This window comes from Stenella coeruleoalba, assembly GCF_951394435.1.
Source record: "Stenella coeruleoalba genome assembly, chromosome: 15".
Taxonomy (NCBI): domain Eukaryota; kingdom Metazoa; phylum Chordata; class Mammalia; order Artiodactyla; family Delphinidae; genus Stenella; species Stenella coeruleoalba.
In genome coordinates, this window is record NC_137161.1 from 87590915 (window position 1) to 87616086 (window position 25172).

Consider the following 25172-nt stretch of genomic DNA (forward strand, 5'->3'; position numbering starts at 1 on the left):
TTGATTACCGATTCAATCTCCTTATTAGTGATTGGTCTGTTCAGATTTTCTGTTTCTTCATGATTCAGTCTTGGTAGGTTTCATGTTTCTAGGAAATTATCCACTTCTTCCAAGTCGTCCAGTTTTTTTACTTCTAGGTTAATACCCTTGTGGGTAGAAAAGATGCTTGATTTCAGTCCTCTGAAATTAGACTTGTTTTGTGGCCTAACAAGTGATTTGTCTTGGAGAATGTTCCACGTGCACTTAAGAATGTGTATTCTGTGTTGCTTCTGGATGGAATTTCCCATGTATGTCTGTTAAGTCCATGGTCTAACGTGTTGTTTAAAGCCAGTGTTTCCTCGTTGATTTTCTGTCTGGATGATCTAACCATTGGTGAAAGTGGGTGTTAAAGTCCCCTGCTATTACTGTATTTCCGTCTGTCTCTTCCTTTAGGTCTGTTAATATTTGCTTTACAGTTTTAGGTGTCACTTATGTTGGGTACCTAAATATTTACAAATGTTATACCGTCCTGTTGGATTGCCTCTTTATCATTACGTAATGACCTTCTTTGTCTCTTATTACAGTACTTGTTTTAAAGCCTATTTTTTCTGAGTATTTTTTCTAAGTATAGCTATCCTAACTCTCCTTTGATTTCCATTTCCTTCCTTTTTAAGGTCAAATAGTATTCCATTGTATGAATGGACTACATTTTACTTATCCATTCTTCCACAGATGGACACTTGGGTTGCTTCCACGTTTTAGCTATTGTGGATAATGCTGCTATGAACATGGGTGTACAGACATCTCAAGACTCTGCTTTCAGTTCTTTTGGGTATATACCCAGAAGTGGAATTACTGGGTCACTTGGTAATTCTGTTTTTATTTTTTTGAGTAATCTTGTACTGTTTTCTGAAGTGGCGGTACCATTTTATATTCCCACCAACGGTTCACATGGGTTCGAATTTCTCCACATCCTCACCAACACTTGTTTTCTGTTTCTTGGTTAGTAGTCATCCTAGTGGGTGTGCGGTGGTGTCTCACTGTGGTCTTGATTTGCATTTCCTTAATGATCAGTCATGCTGGCATCTTTTTGTGTGCTGATTGACCATTTGTACATCTTCTTCGGAGAAATGTCTTTTTAAATTCTTTGCCCATTAGAAATTGGGTTGTTTGTTGTTGTTGTTGAGTTTGGGGAGTTCTCTGTATATTCTGGACATTAATCCCTTATCAGATATATGATTTGCAAATATTTTCTCTCATTCTGTGGGTCGCCTTTTTACTCGATGGATAGTATATTTTGATGCACAAAATATAAAATATTTTCATGAGGGAATTCCCTAGCGGTCCAGTGGTTAGGACTCAGTGCTCTCACTGCTGAGGGCCTGGTTTCAATCCCTAGTCAGGGAACTAAGATCCCACAAAGCCGTGCAGCGCAACCAAAAAGAAAAAAGTTTTTTTCATTTTCGTGAAATCCAATTTGCTTATTTTTTTCTTTTCTTGCCTGTGCCCTTTGGTGTCATAGCCAAGAAAGCATTTTCAAATCCAGTGTTATGAAGCTTTTGTCCCATGTTTTCTTCTCAGAGTTTATGGTTTTAGGTCTCACATTTAGGTTCTTGATCTATTTTGAGTTAATTTTTGTACATGGTGTTAGGTAAGGGTCCACCTTTATTCTTTTTTGCATGTGGCTATCCAGTGTTCCAGCACCATTTCTTGCACAGACTGTTTTTCCCCATTGATTGATCTTTACACCCTTGTCAAAAATCATTTGACCATATATGTGAGGGTTTATTTCTGGGCTCTGTATTCTATTCCATTGGTCTATTTGTCTGTTTTTATGCCAATACCACACTGCTTTGATTACTATAGCTTTGGAGGTCCCTTGTGATTACCTATGAATTTTAGGATGGGTTTTTCTATTTCAGCCAAAAAAGTCTTTGGGATTTTGGTAGGGTTTGCACTGACTTTTTAGATCACTTTGGGTAATGTTGACATTTTAACAATATTAAGTCTTCTAGTCCATGAACATGGGATGTGTTTCCATTTATTTATGTCCTCTTTAATTTCTTTCAGGAATGTTTGTAGTTTTCGTTGTACAAGTCTTTCACCTCCTTGGTTAAGATAATTTCTAAATATTTTATTCTTTTTGATGCTAATGTAAATGGCATTGTTTTTGTAATTTCCTTTTCAAATTGTTCTGTATATATAGAAATGCAACTGATTTTTGTGTGTTAACTTTGAATCCTGCTGCTTTGCTTAGTTTGTCTATTAGTTCTAACAGCTTTTTTGTGGAGTCATTATGAATTTCTACATATAAGATCATATCATTGGCAAATGAGATAATTTTGCTTCTTCCTTTCCAATTTGGATGTCTTTCATTTCTTTTTCTTTCTTTTTTTTTTTTTTTTTTTTTTGCGGTACGTGGGCCTCTCACTGCTGTGGCCTCTCCTGTTGCGGAGCACAGGCTCCTGACGCGCAGGCTCAGCGGCCATGGCGCACGGGCCCAGCCGCTCTGCGGCATGTGGGATCCTCCCGGACTGGGGCACGAACCCGTGTCCCCTGCATCGGCAGGCGGACTCTCAACCACTGCGCCACCAGGGAAGCCCTTTAATTTCTTTTTCTTGCCTGATTCCTCTGGCTAGAAGTTCCAGTACTGTGTTCAACACAAGTGGTGCAGAGGGCAACTTTGTCTTGTTCCTGATCTTAGAGGAAAAGCCTTCAGTCTTTCACCATTGACTGTTATGTTTGCTGTGGGTTTTTCATATATGGCTTTTATTATGTGGAGTTAGTTTACTTGTATTTCTTTCTTGCTGATTGTTTTTATAGAGTGTTGACTTTTTTCAAATGCTTTTCCTGCACCAGTTGAGATGATCATGTGTTTTTTCCCCTCTTTATTCTATTTAAGTGATGTGTTACATTGATTGATTTTCATGTATTGAACTGTTCTTTCATTCCAGGAATAACTCCTACTTGGTCATGGTATATAATCCTTTTAATATGGTACTAAATTCAGGTTGATGGTGTTTTTTTAAACTTTTTAAAGCCTTTTATTATGGATATTTCAAACATATACAAATATACCCATTACCCAGGTTTAACCATTCACTCTTTTTTTCCATATTCTTTTCCATTATGGTTTATTACAGGATATTGAATATAGTTCCCTGTGCTTTAAAGTAGGACCTGTTGTTTATCCATCCTGTATATAATAGTTTGCATCTGCTAGTCCCAAACTCCCAATCCAACCCTCCCCAGCCCCCTCCCCTTGGCACCCACAAGTCTGTTCTGTATATCTCTGAGTCTGTCTCTATTTAGTTTGATAGTATTTTGTTAAGGACTTTTTTTCCTAAATTATTTATTTATTTATTTTGGCTGTGTTGGGTCTTCGTTGCTGCACACGGGCCCCCTCTAGTTGCAGCAAGCGGAGGCCACTCCTCACTGCAGTGCACGGGCCCCTCACTGTGGTGGCCTCTCCCGTTGCAGAGCTTGGGCTCCAGGTGTGCGGGCTCAGTAGTTGTGGCCTGCGGGCTTCAGCAGCTGTGGCACACGGGCTCAGCTGCTCCGTGGCGCGTGGGATCCTCCCGGACCAGGGCTCGAACCCTTGTCCCCTGCATTGGCAGGTGGACCCCCAACCACTGCACCACCAGGGAAGCCCATTGTTGAGGATTTTTGCACCAATGTTCATAAGGTATATTGGTCTGTGGTTTTCTTATAGTGTCTTTGGTATCAGGTTTATGCTGGTCTTATAGAATGAGTTAGGAAGTGTTCCCTCATCTTCAGTTTTTCAATTTTTTAAAAAAAAGTTTGAGAGGAATTGGTGTCAGTTCTTCTTCTTCTTTTTTTTAAATAAATTTATTTATTTTTGGCTGCGTTGGGTCTTTGTTGCTGCACGCGGGCTTTCTCTAATTGTGGAGAGCGGGAGCTACTCTTTGTTGTGCTGCCCGGGCTGCCCATTACAGTGGCTTCTCTTGTTGCGCAGCACGGGCTCTAAGCACGTGGGCTTCAGTAGTTGTGGCTCGCGGGCTCTAGAGCGCAGGCTCAGTAGTTGTGGTGCATGGGCTTAGTTGCTCCGCGGCATGTGGGATCTTCCTGGACCAGGGCTCGAACCTGTGTCCCCTTCATTGGCAGGCGGATTCTTAACCGCTGTGCCACCAGGGAAGTCCCCAGTGTCAGTTCTTCTTTAAATGTTAGGCAGAATTTGCTATTGAAGCCGTGAGGTCCAGTTCTTTTCTTTGTATGGAGAATTTGATTGTGGATTCAATCTCCTTCCTAGTTATAGGTCTATTCAGATCATGTATTTCTTCCTGATTTAGTCTTGGTAGGTTTTGTGTTTCTAGGAATTTGTCTGTTTCATCCAAGTTATCCACTTTGTTGGTGTACAGTTGTTCACAGTACTTTCTTATAATCTTTTTTATGTCTGTAGAATTGGTAATAATATCCCCACTTTCATTTCTTTCTTTTTTTAAGTTTATTTTTTTATATGAAGTATAGTCGATTTACAGTGTTTTATTTGTTTCTGATGTACATCAGAGTGATTCAGTTTTATGTGTGTGTATATATATTCTTTTTCATATTCTTTTCCATTACGGTGTATCACAGGATATTGAATATAGTTCCCTGTGCTCTACAGCAGGACCTTGTTGTTTATCCATCCTATATGTAATAGTTTGCATCTGCCAATCCCAAACTCCCATGCCATCCTTCCCCCACCCTCCTCCCCCTTGGCAACCACAAGTCTGTTCTCTACGTCTGTGAGTCTGTTTCTGTTTTGTAGATATATTCTTTTGTGTCATATTTTAGATTCCACATGTCAGTGATGTCATATGGTATTTGTCTTTCTCTTTCTGACTTACTTCACTTAGTATGATCATCTCTAGGTCCATCCCACTTTCATTTCTGATTTTAGTATTTTGAATCTTTTTTCTTAGTCCATCTAGTTGAATTTTTGTCAATTTTGTTGATCTTTTTGGACAACCAACATTTGGCTTCGTTTATTTTCTCTATTGTTTTTCTGTTCTCTATTTCACTTATCTCTGCTCTAATCTTTATTTCTTTCTTCTTTCCTCTGGCTTTGGATTTAGTTCTTCTTTTTCTAGTTCTTTACATTGTAAAGTTAGGTTACTGATTGGAGATCTTTTTTTTTTTAATGTCTGCATTTATAGCCATAAATTTCCCCCTTAGCACCGCTTCTGCTGCATCTCATAAGTTTTAGTATGTTGTGTTTTTGTTTTCATTCATCTCTAAGTATTTTCTAATTTCCATCATGATTTCTTCTTAGATCCATTGGTTGTTTAAAGAGTGTTGTTAAATTTCCACAAAATCGTGAATTTTACAGTTTTCTTTGTTATCGATTTCTAACTTCATCCCGTGGTGGTTAGAAAAGATACTTTGTATGATGTCTATCTTTAAAATCTATTGAGACTTAATGTGTGCCCTAAGGTATGGTCTGTCCTGCCAAATGTCCCATGTGCACTTGTGAGAACGCGTGTGCTGCTGTCAGGTGGAGAGTTCTCTGTGTGTCTGTTAGGTCTAGTTGGCTTATTGTGTTAAGTCCTCTGTTTCCTTACTTCTGTCTGGTTCTTCTGTCCATTATTGAGAGTAGAATATTGAAATCTTCAACTGTTACTGTAGAATTGCCTATTTTCCCCTTCAAGTTGTCAGTTTTTGCTTCATGTATCTTGATGGTGTGTCATTAGCTGTGTAAATATTCATAATTGTTATATCTTCTGGCTGTATTGAACCTTTATGAATATATAATGTCTTTCTTTGTTTCTTGTAGCCTTTTTTGATTTAAAGTCTGTTTTGTGTAGCCACTCTTCCTCTAACTTGTTTACTGTTTGCATGGAATATCTTTTTCTATCCTTTTAGTTTCAACCTGTTTGTGACTTTGGATCTCAAGTGAGTCTCCTGGAGAAAGGATACAGTTGGATGATGTGTTTTTCGCCATTCTGGCAATGTCTGTCTTTTGATTGGGAGTTTAATACATTTACATTTACAGTAGTTACTGATAAGGAAGGACTCACTTCTGTCATTGTGCTATTTGTTTTCTATGCCCTGTAGATTTTTTTGTCCCTTATTTCCTGCATTCCTGTCATATTTTATGTTTATTTTTTTAGTGAAATATTTAATTTTTTCTTAATTTCTTTTTGTGTATATTCTATAACTATTTTCTTTGTGGTTACCATGGGAATTACATTTAACATTCTAAAGTTATAGCATTCTAATTTGAATTTATAGCAGCTTAACTTTAATAACTACAAAACCTCTGCTTTTTTATAGCTCCGTCTCCACCTCTTTCAGTTGTTGATGTTGCAGAATGATATCTTTATACATTGTGTGCCCTAAAACATAAACTACTAATTATTTTAAATGCACTATCTCCTAAAGTATGTAAAAAACGAGGTTTGGAGTCACAACCCGGAGTTACAGTAATGCCAGCTTTAACATTAAAGTTTTTTCCTTTAAAAGTATTAGTCTCTTAAATCATGTAGATAACAAAAAGTTACGCACCATCGTCGCAGCAATACCGGCTTGTGTAATAGCCCACGTGTTTACCTTTATTGAGATCTTTGTTTCTCCACGTGGCTTTGAGGCACCATCTAGTGTTCCTTCATTTCACCTACAGGACTCCCTGAGCATTTCTTGCAGGTAGTCCTAGTGGTCACGAACTCCCTCAGCTCTTGTTTATCTGGGAATGTCCTCATTTCCCCCTTACTTTTTTTTTTTTTTGGCCGCACTGCATGACTTGTGGGATCTTAGTTCCCCAACCAGGGATTGAACCTAGGCCCTTGGCAGTGAGAGCGCGGAGTCCTAACCTCCGAACTACCAGGGAATTCTCTCCCCGTTACTTTTGAAGGACAGTTTTGCTTGGATAGAGGAGTCTTTGTTAAGAGGTCCCCCCCCCCTGCCTTGAGCACTTTGAATATATTGGCTGTCTTTTGCCTCCAACATTTCTGATGAGAAGTCTGCTCGTTATCTATTCAAGGATCCCTTGTATGTGACAGGTTGCTTTTCTTTTGATGCTTTCAAGATTCTTTGTGTTTTGAAAGTCTGGTTATAATATTTCTCAGTTTGGGCTTCTTTGAGTTCATCTTCCTTGTGGTTTGTTGAGCTTCTTGGATGTTTATATTCATGTCTTTCATCAAATTTGTGAAGTTTTCAGTGAGTATTCCTTCACATATTTTCTCTGCATGTTTCTTTCTCTGCCTTTTCTCCCTCTGGGACTCCCATAATGCATATGTTGCTCTGTTTCGTCATGTCCCACAGGTTCTTCAGGCACTGCTCACTTTTATTCAATCTTTTTTCTTTCTCCTCCCCAGCCTCAATAATTTCTATTCTCATATCTTTACGTTTACTGATTCATTCTTCTGCCTGCTCGTATCTGCCTTTGAATCTCTCTAGTGAATTTTTCATTTCAGCTGTACTTTTAGCTCCAGGTTTTTTGTCTGTTTATTTCTTTTTAGCTGACTATCTCTTCGTCGATATTTCTACTTTGTTTACATTAATGCACTGTTTTCTTGACTTTCTCTGCATATTCCTGTTGTTCTTTGAGCATAGTTAAGGCTGTGCTATAAAATCTTTGTCTAGTATATTTGCCATTAAGTCTTTTTCAGGGACACATTCTGTTTAATTATTTTTCCCTTTGGATAGGCCATACGCTCCTGTTTCTTTGTGTGCCTTGTGTTTTTTGTTGAACACTGGGCATTTGAATCTAATAATATGGTGCCTCTGGAAATCAGATTCTGCCCCTTCCGCAGGGTTTGCTATTATTTTGTGATTGTTTTTTTCCCCTGGCTGTTATAGGCTGTGTCTGTGCTGTGGATCAGCCTGAGGAGTGAATTTAATGTCTTCTCAGGTCTTTTCTAAGCCTTCCTCTGGTCATGCGTGGTCACTTTCTAGATTTCCTCGTATATGCAGTTGTTTCTGAATGTCCTAGTCTTTAATGAGTGGCTCCCAAAAGGGGGAAAGCACAAATGAAGGGGGAAGGCTGGTGCTGGCCCTTTAAGTCTTTGGGAGGTCTTGAGATGCAGGGGGAGGGGCTGCAGCGAAGGCTGCCTCCCCCTTTTTCTGCGCGTCTGTGGTCAGAAGCAGCAATCAGAGCACAGATCCCGGACATTTGAGGGACAGGGTCCTTCTTCACCCTGGCTCCTGCGAACTGAGTGCCAGCTGCACCTAGGACACATGCCCAGCGGCCTGCTGTGCTCAGAGCTGAGACTGAGCGGAATTAACTGCAATTTATGTCCACGTTCTCCCCTGGAAGTTGTAAGACTTCAACAGGCTCTGGAGTTCAGCAGTTGTTACGTCAGTCAGATTCTGCCAGTACCGTCGTTTTCCAGGTGGGGGGAGAGGTTTCTGGTGCTTCCTGCCCAGCCATCTTTCCAGAATCTTCTCCGGGATGGGCACTCCATCCAGGCCCAGAGGTGGACAGCCGTGAGCCAGTCTCACCTGGCCCCCGACCCTGGTCCGCGGCATCCTGCCACTTTGCAGAGGTGGCTCGTGGCTGCGCGGCTCTGCCCACGGACCCAGAGGCCTGTGAAGGCCAAGCCTTCAGTTGGCCGACCACCCCGGACTCCAGTGCGGGTGCCCCCTTACCCCATCCCATGCGCGTGCAGGAGCACCTTGTCCTGTGCCGTCGCCCGGGCTGTTTGCTCATGTGTCTGCATTCTGTGGGGAGGACGGATGGTGAGCAAGCGGTCCCATGCAGAGACGGGACGGGCAGAGGGTGGCTAGTGCAGTGGTGAGCACTGCTGGCTGCCCATCAAGAGCGGGCAGGGAGGATGATGGGCCGCCTGGGGCCTGCATTGTGAAGAGGAGCTGGACCTGCAGGAATCTGGAGGAGGAGCATTCTGGACTCTCGGAGCAGCTGCCCAGATGCCTGGGTCCAGGCCTGGCCTCTCTAGGGAGCTGGAGGCGGGGGGTTGACTGCAGGGAGGCTCTGGGACAACAGGGGAAGCGTGGGGTCACCTTGTGCAAGGGTCACCTCATCTAATGACGGGTTTGGGGTGGGTTTGGTGGGGAGCAGCCTGATCCACATTTTGGGGTCCCGGGGAGGACGGGTGGAGGACAGGTGTGGGCACTGGGCACTCCCTGCTGGAGCCGCACCAGCAGAGGAGATGGTGAGGGACCCCCGGGGAGGGTGGAGACCCCCGTGAAGACAGCTGTTAACAATGGGAGGGGACGCCTGCGTGCGAAGGGGTCAGAGAAGAGAGCAAACTGGACTGAGCCCTGGCGGGGCAGCTCAGGGGTTGCTGGCTGACGGGGCGGGATGGTGGGAGCCGGCGGCAGTGCCTGGAGTCACCCTGTGAAAGGAGCCGAGACCTCCGTGGACACAGGTGGGACCGGGAGCACAGGAGGCGGCGGGGGCGCCGCCTCTGTCCCCGGCGTGAGGTGGAGGGGTGGGCGGGGAGGAGAGCGTGAAGCAGCGGCTCTGATGCGGGAAGCCCCGGGAAGGGGGGCCCTGGCCACATGCCCTTGGATGTCCCCGTGATGCATGGTCCTGGGTCAACCTGCGCACCTGTACGTGGCTGGGCCCTTCCCTGTGCGTGGGGCGCCCCCGGGCGAGACCTTGGTGGGTGAGAGGCGGCCCGCGTTGTGCAGCAGAGGGAGGGCGGTGGAGACTCGGGGTCTGTGCTCTTGAGGTGCAGGGCAGGCGGGTCGGAACAGGGCCCCTGAGTGGGAGCGGCGGCCTCTGTGGTGACAGGGTGAGGGTGTGGCCCTGGGTGCGGCTGGGGTCTGGGTGGGGGTCACTGGGAGGAGGGTGTTACTGGGATGTGACGAGGGGACAGGTGGGTAAGCACGGGCACCAGGGTCATCTGGGGTCCCCCGGGGGTCATGGCTCCTCTGGAAGCGGGTGGGCCCGCCAGCTGCTGTGGCCCCGGGCCGGCCAGAAGCCGAGAGGCCGGTGTGTCCAGAGCAGGAGGCATGAGCTCAGAGGGGCCCTGACCGGGGGCGCAGGCGGGGCCTCAGGGCGGGACGGAGGGCCCGAGGCTCGGAAGCGAGATGGAAGCAGGTAGGCTGTTAGGATGCTCACGAATCCTCCAGACTGGAGGTGACGGTGGTGTGGTGGGAAATGATCGAGTCCCGGATGCATTGTGGAGTCTGGGGAGCAGGGCTTGTTGGCAAACGGGGCGGGGGGGGCAAGGGCGCCCCGGCTTTGGGCCGAGGCTGAAGGAAGGGTGAGGCGCCGTCGCCGGCTGGGGCCGGCCTGGGGAGGTGGGCTGGGGACCAGGGGCTGGTTTAGAGGCCGCGACAGACCTGGAGTGGAGGCGCGAGCCCGGCGCCCGGACGGCCCTGGGGGAAGGAGGGCAGAGGTAGAGACCAGGCAGAAAATAGCCGGAGGGGTGTCACTGTTTGGGTGTAACTGTTTCCTTTTCTCTTTTTCTTGATTGAGGTGAAATTCACATAGCATAAAATTGGCCATTAAAAGTGAACAATTCAGTGGCATTTAGAACATCCCCAGGTTGTGTGACCACCGCCTCCGTCTAGCTCAAAGTACAGTTTTCACAGCCAAGAGACCAGATGAGATGCCGGGAGGGTGCCTGGCGGGGAGGGGTACGCACGCGGCCTGGAAGGCAGGAGGACCCCTGGGAGGCAGGCGGCCTGGCCAGAGGCTGCCTGGTCCAGGAAGGATGGGGTCAGTGCCACGGAGGCCAGAGGGGTCTGCGATGGGGGTGGTGGAGCGGTGGGGTTGAGAGGGATGGGGGCGTCTGGAAGGTTCCTCGGGGCCAAGAGAGGGACTTTGGCAGTGTGCGTGGTGCTGGCCGGAGTGATGGAAGAGCTGGGGAAGGACGGTGCGGGAGAGAAGAGGGAACTAGGCCAGGCAGGTGGGGAGGGCTCAGGAGGGGAGGCTGAGCGAGGCTGGGCCCCGTGCTTGCCTCTCAGTGGACTGGGCACTGGGGCCGGGAGAGAGGAGGTGTGAACCACAGGTATTCACTGAGCGCCTGCTGTATACAGGGCGCCGGCTTTGGCGATGGGAACCACCAGGCACAGAAGCCAATTGCCTGCCCTCCCGGAGCTTCGATTCCAGCGGGAGACAGGATAAACACAGCCCAGGCTGCACTGTGTGTTGGGAAGCGCCAACAGTGGAAACGGGGCGTGGGACCCGGATTGAGGCGAAGGGCGGGCGCTGTACGTGTGGGGAGGGCCCGGCCCCAGCAGATGAGTAACTGTGATGGGCGGTGGGCACAGGCTGTGGGCCCCTAGGCGGCCACTGGGCCTTCTGCCCAGAGCCAGTTGCCTGGCTGTGTCCACCAGGACTCGGCCCTCCTCTGCCTTGCGGGGGCCGAGGTCCCTGGAGCCGGGCCACAGGGTTCGGCCAGACCCACCGTGCCACTGACAGGTCCCGCTGCACACCCTCCTCCCCCTGCTGGGCCTTGGCCGAGGGACACACCTGCTCTTGCTGGCTCAGCCCCAGGACGTGTCTCACCTGGCCTCGGTCGGGCTCCTGGAGACGGAAGTAGTCAGGGGGCTGAGTCACTGAGAGTGCCCTAGGAGAAAGCCGGGCAGAGCCGGGGCAGAGGGAGGGCAGAAGACGGGAGAGGAGCCGGGCGGAAGCTGGCGGCCTGGAGCAGCCTGCTGGGCGGCAGGTCCCGTCACCCTGATTCAGAGAGGGTGCGGCAGGAGCCTGGAGAAGCACAGAGCAGCCCCGGCACTTGAGGGGCCGGGGCAGGAGTGCACGTGGAGACTCAGGCCTGGCCCCTCTCCCGCCCCCTCTTATTGCAGGGCCCTGTGCGCTCCACCCACACCAGCCCATGCCCTTGGCCACCCCGTGGCCCGGGCCATTGGGCAAGGAATCCCTGAGTCCTGGGTGCTCAGAAGTAGACAGAGGGGCAGGGCAGGCTCTGGACGGCTCGGCGGCCCCTTGCCCTGCAGGGATGGGGTGCAGCCAGAGTGGAGCCCGGACCAGGGGTGGGGCCCTCCTGCCCGGGACTAAGGGGGTCCTGGTGCTGGGGTACCCCTACCAGCTCTCCTCCCGCCATGGGCCCCCTTCCACCCCCGGGGCTCTGAGCTCAGGAATGTGGGGCTTTCGCATGTACACGGACACCCCAGCCCTGTGCCTGTCTCCTGGCCCTGTTGGGGAAGGGGGGCTTGTGCAGATGGGGTGGACCTGGCTGTGCCCCAGCGGCTTGGGAGGGAAGCCTGCGGGAACAGCCTGTCCACTAGGAAAGCTGAAGGTCACCCAGCCCCTCCCTTGGGGACCTCCTGCCAACCATGATCCAGCCGCTCATTGCCCCCGCTGCACGCGTGCACATGCGCCCACCCCGGAGGTCCTTGGCCTCAGGGTCGGCATCCCCAGTGGACAGGCCGGGGCGGCCCTCCTGCCCGCGATTGTGCTGAGAGCCTTTTGTGGGCAGGAGGGAGGGGCTGGCGTCAAGTGAGTTACTGATCAGCTGAAGTGCAGGCACAGCGCAGGGAGAGTTAATCCATCAGTCGACCAGATGGACGCACAGGAGACTGTCCTGGAGCTGCCTGCAGGGCCACGGTGAGGGGCCCGCACACCCCACGGGCCTCCATGTACTGCTTTGGGGGCTTTGGGGGGCGGCCACTCTGCCGGACCCCAGGGACCTTAAACTGTTTCTCAGAGTTACCCCCAGAACTCGCCTCCCAGGGTCTGAATACTTCCTTAAAGTAGGGGCTCTTGATTGGAAAGCCCTCCCGGGGCCCAAAGGCCTGGCGCCCAGGGGTGCCGTTCCTGGCATGTGCTGCTTGACCGGCCCTCCGGGACGGTGAGTCCTGAGAGCAGCAGGTGGTCTGTGGGCTGGGCCGGCAGGCCCTGGACTGGTGCCCTTCTCACTGCCTTTAGGATTTTTGCAGCAATTTGCAGGGGCAGAGGACAGACAAGGGTGACCCGTGCGTCGGGGGCACTGCAGGCCCACTGTGCGCTGGGCAGGCGGGGAGCAGCCGGTGCCTCCCCCGAGCAGAGGCAGGCCTCTCCTCTCCCGCTGGCCTTGCCATGGAGCCGCGCGTGACGGCAGGGTTGGGGGGACTCCCCCAGGCCCGGACTCTGGGCTTCCCGAACTGCGGTGCGCAGGCTGGGCTTGGGGTCAGGACGCCTCCTGCTTCAAACCTGTTTCAAACCATCTTCTCGCCTTTCCCCGCCAGCCCCTGGGGGAGCCCCAGGAGGGGGCAGCGGGGTAGTCACCTCCCGAGATGATGGACAGGCTTCCTCACCAGCCTGGATGCTGGGCTGGGGCTCCCATGGGCGCCGGCCACCCATACACATCCTCGCGCCCACCTTCTTTGAACCAGGAAGGTGGTTCTGGGGTGGAGGGTGGGAGACATGTGCCTGCCCTCTGATCCCAGCTTTGCCGCTGTGTGACCTCAGACACCATCCGACCCTCTCTGGGCTTTTTTTGCCTTATTGTGTAGAACTGGACTAACAGCAGGACACAGCCTCAGAGGGAGTGGAGAGGAGCGGCAAGGTAACATGGTCGGTCATTGCGCCGTGAGTGTGATGAGGCCGTAGAGCTGTTACAGCGGCTGAAGGGACCAGCAGGAGGCCGGGCGGCAGGCGCTGAGTCCCGAGGACACCGTTGCAGGTGTGAGGATCTGCAGGACGCCCAGGACAGACCAGGCCTCTGAATCGGCCCATGTGGCCCCCGGGTGCCAGCTGGACGTCACTCTGGGGGACGCACCCCTCGAGAGGAAGCAGGTGCCTGCCCCCTTCAGGGCAGGACGCAGGGGGCGGAAGCCCTGACTTATGCTGCTTCTCCTGTCTGTTGGGACAGGTCCGGGGTTGTAGACACATCTTTCTTAAATTCACTTTTATTGAGGTGTGACTTACAGAGGATAAAACGCACCCCTTTGGAATATGGGAGAAGTATCCGCCATCACCCCACAAGCCCCCGCGGGTCCTGCGCAGTCAGCCCTGCTTCCCTGATGACGTAAGATGGGGAGCATCCTCCTTGTGCTTATTTGCCGTCTTCCATCACGTGTTTGTTAAAATCTTTTGCCTGTTTGTGTAATTGGGTTGTTTTATTACTGAGTTTGAATAGTTCTTTTTTTTTTTTTTTTTTTTTTTTGCGGTTCGCGGGCCTCTCACTGTTGTGGCCTCTCCCGTTGTGGAGCACGGGCTCCGGACGCGCAGGCTCAGCGGCCACGGCTCACGGGCCCAGCCGCTCCGCGACGTGTGGGATCTTCCCGGACCGGGGCACGAACCCGTGTCCCCTGCATCGGCGGGCGGACTCTCAACCACTGCGCCACCAGGGAAGCCCTGAATAGTTCTTTATATGCTTTGGACACAAACCTTTTATCAGATGTATGATTTGCAAAATTTCTCCCAGTGTGACTTGCCTTTTCATTCCCTTGACTAGTGCCTTTCAAAGAGCAGATTTTTAAAAAATTCTGATAAAGCAATGTCTCTTTCTTTAAAAAATGGGTTCTGCTTTTAGTGTTATAGCTAAAAAGTCTTTGCCTAACCCAAGGTCACAAATATTTTTCTCCTGTTTTCCTTTGGAAGCTTTGTGGTTTCAGGTTTTACATTTGGTGCTCTGATGCATTTTGAATTACTTTTTGTGTATGGCGGGAGGTTTGGATTGAAGTCTAATATTTGCAGATGATACCTGTTTCGGCTCCATTTGTTGAAAGATTATTCTTTCTCCACTGAACTGCCCGGACACCTTTGTCAGTAATTGGTTGTCCACACATGTGTGGCCTATTTCTGGACCCTCTATTCTGTTCCGTTGATCTGTTTGTTTTTTTTTGCTGATACCAACACCATCTTGATAACTGTGGCTTTGCAATAAATTCTAAAATAAATTCTAAACCTTCATCTTTGTTCTTTTTCGAAGTTGTTTTGGCTCTTCTAGGTCCGCTGCATTTACCTACGGATTTTAGAATCAGCTTGTTAATTTCTGCTCTAAGAATCCTGCTGGAATTCTGATTGGGATTGCATTGAATCTGTGGATTAATTTGAGAGAGTTTACATCGTAACAATACAGAGTGTTCCAACCCATGAAAATAGCATCTCTCACCACATATTTGGGTCTTTAATTTTTTCAGCAATATTTTGTAGTTTTCAGCGTACTGTTTTGCATATCTGGTCATATTTACTCCTAAGTATTTAATATTTTTTATGCTATTATAAATGGTATTCAAAATTTTTAAATTGTGGTAAAATACATGTAACATAAAATTTGCCATTTTACTCTTTTAAGGGTATAGTTCAGTGGTGTTCAGAACATTCACATTGCTATGCAACCGTCTCCAGAATGTAATTGTATTTTTAAATGTCCAGTTTCTGACTGCTTGTTGCTGGTTTATAGAAATACGACTGACTTTTGTATATTTATCTTGTATCCTGCAACCCCGTGGGTTAGTTCTGGTAGTGTTTGTGTAGACTCCAGCAGATCTTCTATATGGATAAACATGTTGTCTCTGCATAGACCCATTTTACTTCTTCCTTTCCAACCTGGATGCTTTTTATTTATTTTTATTGCCTCACTGCACTGACCAGAACCTCTAGTGTAGTGAGTGTAGTGTTTATGTTGTTTTAAATTTTTTAATAGCTTTATTGAGATGTAATTTATATACCATACAATTCACCCATTTGAAGTGAGCAATTCAGTGGTTTTTAGTGTACTCACAGGGTTGGGCTACTGTCACCACAGTCGATTTAAAAGCATTTTCATTATTCCAAAAAGAAATGCTCTCTCTCCCCATTCTTCACATCCCCCCAACCCTAGACATCCACCGTTCCCTCCGGGGTAATGTTGGATAGACGTGAGTAGAGCAGATATTCCTGTCTGGTTCCCCGTCTTAGCGGGGAAGCACTCAGCCTTTCTCCATCGAGTATGATGTCAGCTGTATTTCACAGATGCCCTTTCTCTAGTTAGGGAAGTTCCCCTCTATTCCTCGTTTTCTGAGGAGTTTTATCAGGGTGTTACATTTCGTCAAGTGCTTTTTCTGCATCTGTGGAGACGATCGTATGGCTTTTCTTTCTTAATCTGCAAATACGGTGAATCACACCGACTGATTTTCAGATTTTATGCCAGCCTTGCATTCTTGGTATGAACCCCTGTCGGTTGCAGTCTTTGTACTTTTTACATATGGTCGGATGTGCGAATTTTTATGGACATATTTTCATTTCTCTTGGGTAAATACTGAGGAGTAGAATTGCGGGGTGATAGGAGAGATACATGTTTAATTATGTAAGCAACTGCGAACCGTTTTCCAAGGTGGGTTGAACCAATTTATGCTCCTGCCGGCAGTGTCTGAGAACCCTGCTCTGCGCTCTCACCCGTACCGGGTGGTACCAGCCTCGTAAATTTTACCCTTTCTAGTGAATGTGTGACAGTGTCTTATCACCATAGCTTTTTATTCTTTTTTTTTTTTTTTGCGGTACGCGGTCCTCTCACTGTTGGGGCCTCTCCCGTTGTGGAGCACAGGCTCCGGACGCGCAGGCTCAGCGGCCACGGCTCACGGGCCCAGCCGCTCCGCGGCATGTGGGATCTTCCCGGACCGGGGCACGAACCCGCGTCCCCTGCATCGGCAGGCGGACTCTCAACCACTGCGCCACCAGGGAAGCCCCCCACCATAGCTTTTTAAAAAGGCACCAACTTCCTGCTCTTTAAGTGACGGCTTTCTGTTGCCCCTGCCCCCAACACTTGCTTTCGCCGTGTCTTGTCTTCTTCCTGTTATATGAGAGGCTAGGGTCTCCGTTCCTTGATTTTAAACTTCTGTGAAGAGCCCTCTGTGGAAGGAGGCCGCCCAGGTTGTATCTGTGGGCACACACCTGTGCACACCCTCACACACACAGTGGGCGGGCGGGCGGGGATCAGGGGGTCCCGGTGCCGGTCGCATGACACTGGGCAAGTGTGTCGCTTCTCCTTGAACTTCGGTATCTGTGATCAGAGATGGACGGTGTGGGCAGTGGCCTCGAGGCATCAGTTCTAATCACCTGCTTCCTTAGGCTGCTCTCTGCGTCACACCTATTTTTCTCTCTAGAGCAGAGCTTGGCAGATTTAAAGGGCCAGATAGGGACTGTTTTAGGCTTTGTGGACCACACGTTCTCTGTGACAACCACTCAGCTCTGTCCCTGCGCCACAGAAGCAACCATGAGCAGCATGTAAATGATGGGCGTGGCTGAGCGCCCATGGTTTGTAAAACTTTACGAGACCAGGCCCGAGGGCCGCCGTTTGCCAATCCAGTCCCTGCTAAAGTGTCCTGTAAACAGGGCTTCCGGGATAGGGGACAGACAGTCTCCTGCTGGAGCCTGTGTGAGAGGATGGGGGCGCGTGGGCACCGGTCCTGGCCCCGCGGCAGGGCTGGATCTTCTGGTGGCCCTTGTTCAGCCAATCTCAGAATTTTCACTTCAGTAGACAAAGGCTGTGAGGGGGCCCGGAGCCAAGGTCCACGCTCAAGAGCAGAACCCAGCAGCATCACCGAGCTGTGCACAGGGGGTCTCCCCTGCACCAGGGCCCTCCCGGGGGCTCGTTTCACCCATCACCCTAGCAAGTGGCTGCCATCGTCCCAGCACACAGAGGAGGAAGGTGAAGCCCGGAGCGGTGCCACCTGCCCTGGGCCCTGGGAGGACGGAGCACGGTGGGTGAGGGTGGGACCGCCCTCCGGGACCTCACTTCAGTCTTTCTCCGCAACCCCTGGGACACTGCCGCTCCCTGCAGCGCGTTCTTCCCCGGAAGCCGCGGTGCCTGCCCAGCGCGCCCTCACCCCGCTGGCACACGTCTGTTGATGCGGATCCCGGGCGCTGGGACTTAGGGCCTCAGGATGCCATAGAGGACGGGCAGATAGACTCCCTGCTAAACAGACAGCCCCACGTCTCTGGGACCTGACTTGTCCTCACAGCAGTCCCCTTGGCGGTGTCCGTCCCCCTCTCTCCGGGCCTCTGTCCTCCGGGCAGTGACTCAGGGGTCCAGCTCTTCCCCCTGCCCCGGCCCCCGAGTCCCCCGTCAGCCCAGGATGGGCCCGGAGCACGGCGTGCGGGGTGTGTGGCTGTCGGCCGGGCCTGGGGGCACGTGGGTCCCCCTGCTCACGCTTCACTGGCCAGACTCGGGTCCCGTGGCCACGCTGAGCTGCAGGCGAGGCCGGGAAGTGTCGGCGCCGTGACCCCACGGAGGGGCAGACGCTGGCGAGCCGGCAGGTGCTGGGGGCCGGGCCAGGGTGGGCCGAGCTGGAGCAGCCCCTGGAACCCCCAGGACAAGCGGTGCGGCTGGCCCAGCCGGGCTGTGGTGGCCGCTGGGCAGGGAACCTCTGTGCCCAGAACTGTGCTGTCAGTGGCCTCGGGACGCACAGCCCGGAATGGCGGAGGGGGGGCACCCGGCGTTTGGCAGGCGGGTATAACAGGGCCGCGGGGCTCAGTCGGGAGTCCTCCAGGGTCCCGGTGAGCGGCCAGGTGCCAGGAGCTTGGGCAAGGGTGCCACAGCCCCTCCCCCTGCCCCGGTTCAGTTTTCTAGCGGTCCTGTCCCCATCCCCATTGCAAATGGGTTCCTGCACCACGGGACATGCAGCGGCCACCCCGCTCGGGCCCCGGGTGCCTGTCTTCTCCGTTCACTTGCTCTCGGACCTGCTAGCTTTCCGTCCGGATTTCCTCACTTCCGCAGAGGGGGCACCGCTGCTGGACCCGGCGGCGGGTGGGGGAACGTGGCTGGGCTGGGGCCTGGCAGGGGGACCCCGGGTGGGTGCTCTCCTGGGTCCTCTTTGCAGCAGCCAAGTGGTTTCTTGAAAGTGACACCCGTGGGGAAGCACGTCCTGAAGATACAGGGCTGATGTGGCACGTCGGTTCCTGCAGATGCACGTTTTCCGCCGCCCCACGAGCTAGTGGAAACTGGTCACGAGTGGGGGTCTTCTGTCCAGGAGCCCTTGGGCTGGAGGTCTTCTGGGGCTCCCTGGCCCCCAGTGTTTCCTTCCGCCCCCTCCCCAGAGGCTCAGAGCTGGGGCATGCGGCCTCCTCCCTACCCAAGCCCCCTGTGCCCACCCACCAGGGTCCTCACACACCCGTGCACCCCAGTACATCGGGGGCCCGACTTGTGGCCGCTGCCAAGCCCTTGCCACCAGACTACCTCCCCGGGTCACATTCAGGGCAGTGGGGTGGTGGCCTCTCCCTGGCATCCCCCAGCGGTCACCCTGGGGCAGTGGGAGGGAGCTTGCAGGCCCCCCACCCATGTACGTTCCGGGGGCTGAGACAGCCCGTGGTGAACAGGGACCTAAGTGCCAGGACGGGCCGATGCCGGGGAGAGAGAGGTGTCGCGAGGGGTGCATGGGGCCCGGCCGTGGTCAGGGAGGCCCGGGGGGGACGTATGAGCTGGGGCGGGGGTGCCGGGGCAGAGGAGAGGTCCCCAAGGCTCCACCCAGAGAGCTGACGTGACGAGCGTCTGTGTGCCCAGCGGGCAGAGGCTTGGCCGGGGGGACGCAGGGCAGCAGGGCGCGAGGCTGGGAGTCAGGAGGATGGAGGGGCCCCTCCGCTCACAGCCCTTCTGAGCTGGGGTGAGGCCCGAGGCCCCCGGGTCTCTGGGCTGCCCCGACCCGTGCTGGCCCCGGTTGGGAGCCACCGCTGTCAGCCAGCCCCATGCAGGGGGGAGGCAGGGCAGGGGCCCCCGGAGGCCTCGGAGCGCCTGCCTCTGTGTCCCCGGGCAGGGCAGCCCCTCCCCCGCCGCCCAGCTGCGGCCCAGCCCCCGACCCTGAGAGCGGCCAGCATCCCTCACGGGAGGCCGGGCTCGCCCGGTGCCCGCGGCGCCCCGCGGAGCGTCTGCCGAGAGGCTGGGGCAGGGGCCTCGGGATGACACGGCCTTTTGACTCCCGAAGCTCCTCTGTTCCACGTGCCACCTAGACGGTGTGTCACGGGCCGGAGACCTACCTCCCTGGCTTCCGGTTTCTTCCACGAGACCCTAGAGCGGTCACACCCCGTGCGGCCTTGGGACTGGATGGCTGTGAGCTGGGCCGTGAGTGCCAGAACGGGGCTTTTCCTTCCCCCGAGCTCGCCTGCCCATCCCGCCAGCCGCCTGGGCCCCTGTGTCTGCGAGCTGACCCTTCATTCCCTACAGGCAGGGAGGTGTGTCTGGGGCCCAGGGCCCCGGGCTGGAGGGGTCTTGACCCAGGAACCAGAGGTGCTTGCCACCCCTACGGATCCCCTCCCCCCCCCCACGCACGCACGCTGTGTGGGCCTGTGGCTGCTGTTTGGTCTCTGAGGAGGGCTCTGACCCTCTGGCACCAGGGTGGGTTCTTGGGGGTCCCTAAAGGGAGGTGCAGGGCTGTGTCCTCAGTAGGGTGGGGGCCTGGGCCGGCCCCCTGTGGGCACAGCCACCTCCCAGCCTTGTCTTTCTTTTATTTATTTTTGGCTGAGTCCGGCCTTCGTTGCGGCGCACGGGCTCTTCGTTGTGGTGCGCCGGCTCCTCTCTAGGTGCGGCATGTGGGTTTTCTCTTCTCTAGTTGTGGCGCACAGGCTCCAGGGCGCGTGGGCTCTGTGGTTGCGGCACGTGCGATCTTAGTTCCCTGACCAGGGATCGACCCCACGTCCCCTGCATTGTAAGGCAGATTCTTTACCACTGGACCACCAGGGAAGTCCCCCAGCCTTGTCTTATCACAGAAGAAAGTGTCCTCCTGACCTAGGGCTGGGGCATCCACGTGCTGATCCCAGCGACCCCCGGGTCTGTGGGCTCCCGGGCCCCTCGGGTGGCAGTGACCGCAGGGTGGGCTCAGTGCTGTGCTCTCACGCGGGCGTGGGGGGTGTTTGCTAGTTTAGGGGCTGGGTGCAGACCAGCCCCCCAGGGGCTCCCAGGGAAGCCTGCTCAAGCTGGTGGCCCTCTACTGGGAGCCACTGGGCATCTTGATTTAGACCAGTCTGATACAGAAGCTTCCCTGAGAGACGGGAAGCCTTTACTGGACAACCTGTCCTCTCCAGAGAAAGCCTCCTCTGTAGGACTCCTTTCCGCGGCCCAGCCCCCCACGCGGTTACCACGTGGATGCACAGATGGGGAGGAACTGGGGGCTCGGGTGCCAGCACCCACTTACCCTCCGCCCAACTGAACAAGCATCACGTCCCTCACTGTCTACGGTGCCGCTGTCCAGCTGAAAAATTTCAAACCTCTCGAAGTGTGGACACAATTGGGCCTCCACAGCCCCGCCCTAGCCTTATTCTGCTTTTTCCGTTGCCTCGACTGCAGGACGTGACACATGTTGGCGTGTCCTGGTCATGCCTGCCGGACGGGCACTGATCATGGGTTCTCATCAGCACGTCGCCCCAGTGTCTCCCACGCTACTGTGGTCCACTCAGGGTTCCCTCGGTCCCCGGGAGCAGCTAGGATGATGAGGTGGGGCTGCTCCTCTGTGCGGGGCGCAGGGACCCCCACTCTGGGCCCCCAGAGCCTGTGAACCTGGTCTCCTGGCCGGCCTCCCATTGCACAGACGAGACCAGGGCCAGAAAGGGAGGGGGCCTTCCAGCCCTGTGGGCCCTGGTCCAGTGTTCTGTCCCCTCTGGGGGACCCTCGGGGTCAGCGCCCCCTGAACATCTGGCCTTGTCTTCCAGATCCTGACTGGGCCTCATACACCCTAGGGGTGTTCATCTGTCTGAGCTGCTCTGGAATTCACCGGAACATCCCTCAGGTCAGCAAGGTGAAGTCCGTCCGCCTGGACACCTGGGACGATGCCCAAGTGGAGGTAAGGCCAGGCAGGGGTGCCAGGTGGGGAGGGGAGGACACAGGCCTGTCCCGTTGCCCTGGGTGACCTCGGCGCCACCCTCTGGGTCATGACACCTCAGAGGTCGCTCCATCTCTGGTGCCCCAAGGGGGCCTGGGCTGTCAGGGATTCCAGGCTGTGGGGAGACCATCCACAAGTGTCGGGAGGCCAAGGGGCCAGCAGCTGGACCTCGGCCCTCCTGTGTCGCTGCCCCCGCCCTGTGCACCCGGTCCCAGGACTGCCTCTCCCTGCCTCCCTCTTGCGGCAGCTGCAGAGTGAATGAATGAGCGAGTGAGTGCGGGGGACTGTTGATTCCTCTCTGTGGGCAGAGCCTGCGGCTTTGGGCCCATTTCCCCACACCTGGGGCATTCTGGTGCTCAGGGAACACAGCATATGGAGCAGCTATGCAATGGGACAGGCCCTCTTGTTGTTCGGGTTTTATTGCCATTAACCTTATGGAGAGTCGCAGAAGGTAACGAAAGTCAAGCCCTTCACTGAGCCACCCATCCACCCACCCACCCATCCATCCATCCACCCACCCACGCATCCACCCATCCACCCACCCACCCATCCATCCATCCACCCACCCACCCATCCAACCACCCACCCACCCACCCACCCATCCATCCACCCACCCACCCATCCAACCACCCACCCACCCACCCACCCACCCACCCATCCATCCACCCACCCACCCATCCATCCACCCACCCGCCCACCCATCCATCCACCCGCCCACCCACCCACCCACCCATCCATCCATCCACCCACTCATCCATCCACCCACACATCCACCCACCCACCCACCCTCCCACCCACCCATCCACTCACCCATCCACCCACCCACCCACCCACCCATCCACCCACCTGACCCGTGTTTATTGCACAGTTGCTATGGGGGGCCTGGCGAGTGGCTGGCCCCTGGAGAAGGCCTTAGAGAGGGGGACACGCAGGTTGCTGGTGGGCAGGGGGTGGTGACTTGGGCCGGGGTGGCAGGCAGGGCCCCCCAGCCTGACTGAAGGTGAGAGCAGGGCACAGCCTGGGGTAGTGAGTTCCAGACAGAGGACTGTGGCTGTGGAGGCTACCCAGGTGGGGCCTGACCCCTGACGGAGGCTGCGGGGAGATGTGTGGGAGCCGAGGGGCAGGCCCCCTAACTCCTCAAATTTGAGTCCAGGGTCAGGGGTGCGGGGGCGTGGTGACCATGCCCACCCAGCGAGAGGAGGAGTTCCCTGGCTGGTGGCTGCCTCAGGGCTGGGGATCCAGGCTCGGTGCTCCCTGTGTGCTCCCCCTGCTTCCGGGAGTAGCAGTTTGCTGCTGTCCATGCAGCCTTGGTGACAGCAGCCTCCCGGGCCTACCCAGGCCTTCCTGCCAAGTCAGTCTGCAGGTAACGAAGCCGCCCTGTGCACGTGGAACATTCACACATGTGGCTGGAGGTACCCTTACCCCAGTGGTCAGACAGCGGAGGCGGAGGCTGCCTTGACGCCCCGCAGGGGGTGATGCCTCGTGAGGAGAGAGGGAGAGGGTCCTGGACACGGGTGCCACCAGGAAAGCTCTGCTTTCCACCTGCGAAGGCTCGTGAGAAGGTCCGAAGAGAGGCCGGGGTCGGTGCCAGTGGTGCAGGCGTGGGACGGGGGCGCTGGGAGCTGAGAGGGGCCTTCATCCCCTTTCTGTCGTCTGCCCCTCTTCTCCGCCATTAAAACAGAGGTGACCTCGAGGGGCTGGAAGGGCTTGGCCTGCAGGGTGCTGGACCCCCGCCCCAAGGTGGGGCGGGGCGGTGTGGACGGGGGCCTGCCGGGCCTCCGGGCCCCGGTCCTCCCCTCACTCTGCCCGTGAGTCCCTGGGCTGGTGGTTGGCTGGGGGTCCTGAGCCTGCGTGAGCCAGCCCGCTCCCGGGAGGGCGGCCGTGATGCGGGGAGCTCGGCCCTGGCTGTGGGCCAGGCGCGCGGGACCCTCGTCCGTGCCTTTTCCTTTTGTTTCTTTGCATGATTTCCCCCCAGACTTTGTATTTCTCTATAGCGTGTCCTTTAGAGAAGCTTACTGAAATGTAATTCACAAGGCGCGCAGCTCGCTCTCTGAAGCCCAGTTCAGCGGCTTATGGCGCAGCCACTGAGTTGAGCAATCGCCACCACAGTCAACTTTAGAACATTTTCATCACTTCAGAAAGAACCCCGAGCCCTCAGCTCCCACCCCTCCCCCAGGCCTAAGCCACCACGCGAGCGCTTCCCCACTTTGTAAAGGCCCAGTGACACCCACTGTGTGGACAGACCACGGTCACAGGTGGCGGACCCTGGCGCGTTTCCCCATGTCCGCGTGCACAGCCTCCGGGGAATGCGGGTGCCCCTGGGACGGCCGTGTGTCGCAGGCCGTGGCTGCCCAGCGCACCCCTGCCTGGAGAGTCCCAGTTGCCCAGCAGGCTCCTCCGTGCACACAGGGGCGCAGGGGGTCTTCCCACCGTGCCCCCCGGGCCAGCGGAAGCGTCACCTCCTGCGGGGGGCAGCGACGGGGCTCGCATTCCTCGAAGGGGAGTTCAGAGGCTCTGTGACTAGTTTTAAGGACTTCGCCAGTCTCCCCCTCTTAGCCACGCCTGCACCCGCACATGTGAGAGCGTTTGCCCGCGTTCCTGCCGACCCCTGTCTCCCAGGGCCCGTCTTTGCCGACAGAGAGGTGAACCCTTGTTCCCAGCGGGGTCTTTTCTCGTCTTGAGTGAGGTGCAGCGTCTTAGGAGACATTTCAGAGCCTTCTGTGAATTTCCGGGCCCCGGGCCGCTGCTGTGAGCTGCTTCCGTTTTCTCGGGGGTTTTTGCGTAGGAGGGCTGCAGCCCTCAGAGACGGTAGGTGAAGGCGTTTTTCTCAAGGGTGTCTTTTGACTCTGCTCATGGTGGTTTTTGCAGTGGAAACGTTTTTACTTTGAAGTAATCACATTTATCAACCTTGCCTTTTGTGGTTTTAGGGTTTACAGCACACTTAGATAGGCCTGCCCTACCCTCAGATTATTTTTACTCACAACAGCCCGATTTCTGTCATTCACACACCGTACACCTCACCCTTTTAGAGTGTACAGTTCAGTAGTTCTCATGAATTCTCAGGGCTGTGCAGCCGTTGCCACGATCTAACTTCAGAACATTTTCACATCCCCAGATAAGCCTGTGCCCGCTAGCCGCCACTCCCAGCACTGTCCCCACCCCAGCTCCTCCTGAGAGCAGGGCCTCTGCTTTCTGTCCTGGTGGATTTGCCTGACCCGGACACTTCGAGTCGGTGGACTCACACCACGTGCGGCTCCTGTGTCCTCTTTCACTGAGCGCCATGTGTTCAAGATTCATCTACGTCACCGAGGTGGCAGCACTTCGTTGCTTTTTATGGCCGAGGTCATTTCCATCGCATGGATGGACCACATCTTGTTGATCCGCTCCCCAGCTGATGGACCTGGGTTGTCTCGTTTTTCCAGCTCTTCCGAACAATGCTGCTCAGAATATTTCTGTGCTTTCAGTCCTCTCAGAAGGGAGTGGCACTGCCGGGCCTTACGGTGGCTCTGTGTTTAATGTTTGGGGATCTGCCAGGCTTTTCCCAGCAC

The 25172-nt window shown here is 54.0% G+C and overlaps 1 protein-coding gene across 2 annotated transcripts in view; it reads left to right on the plus strand.

Annotated features, from left to right (window-relative positions):
- Nucleotides 1-25172, plus strand: part of ADAP1 (ArfGAP with dual PH domains 1) — a 62636-nt gene that overhangs the window by 6300 nt on the left and 31164 nt on the right. For both annotated transcript variants that reach the window (XM_079944274.1, XM_079944275.1), the window contains exon 2: nucleotides 21455-21585. In XM_079944274.1, coding sequence (XP_079800400.1) covers nucleotides 21455-21585 — 131 coding nt within the window. The remainder of the gene's footprint in view (nucleotides 1-21454; nucleotides 21586-25172) is intronic.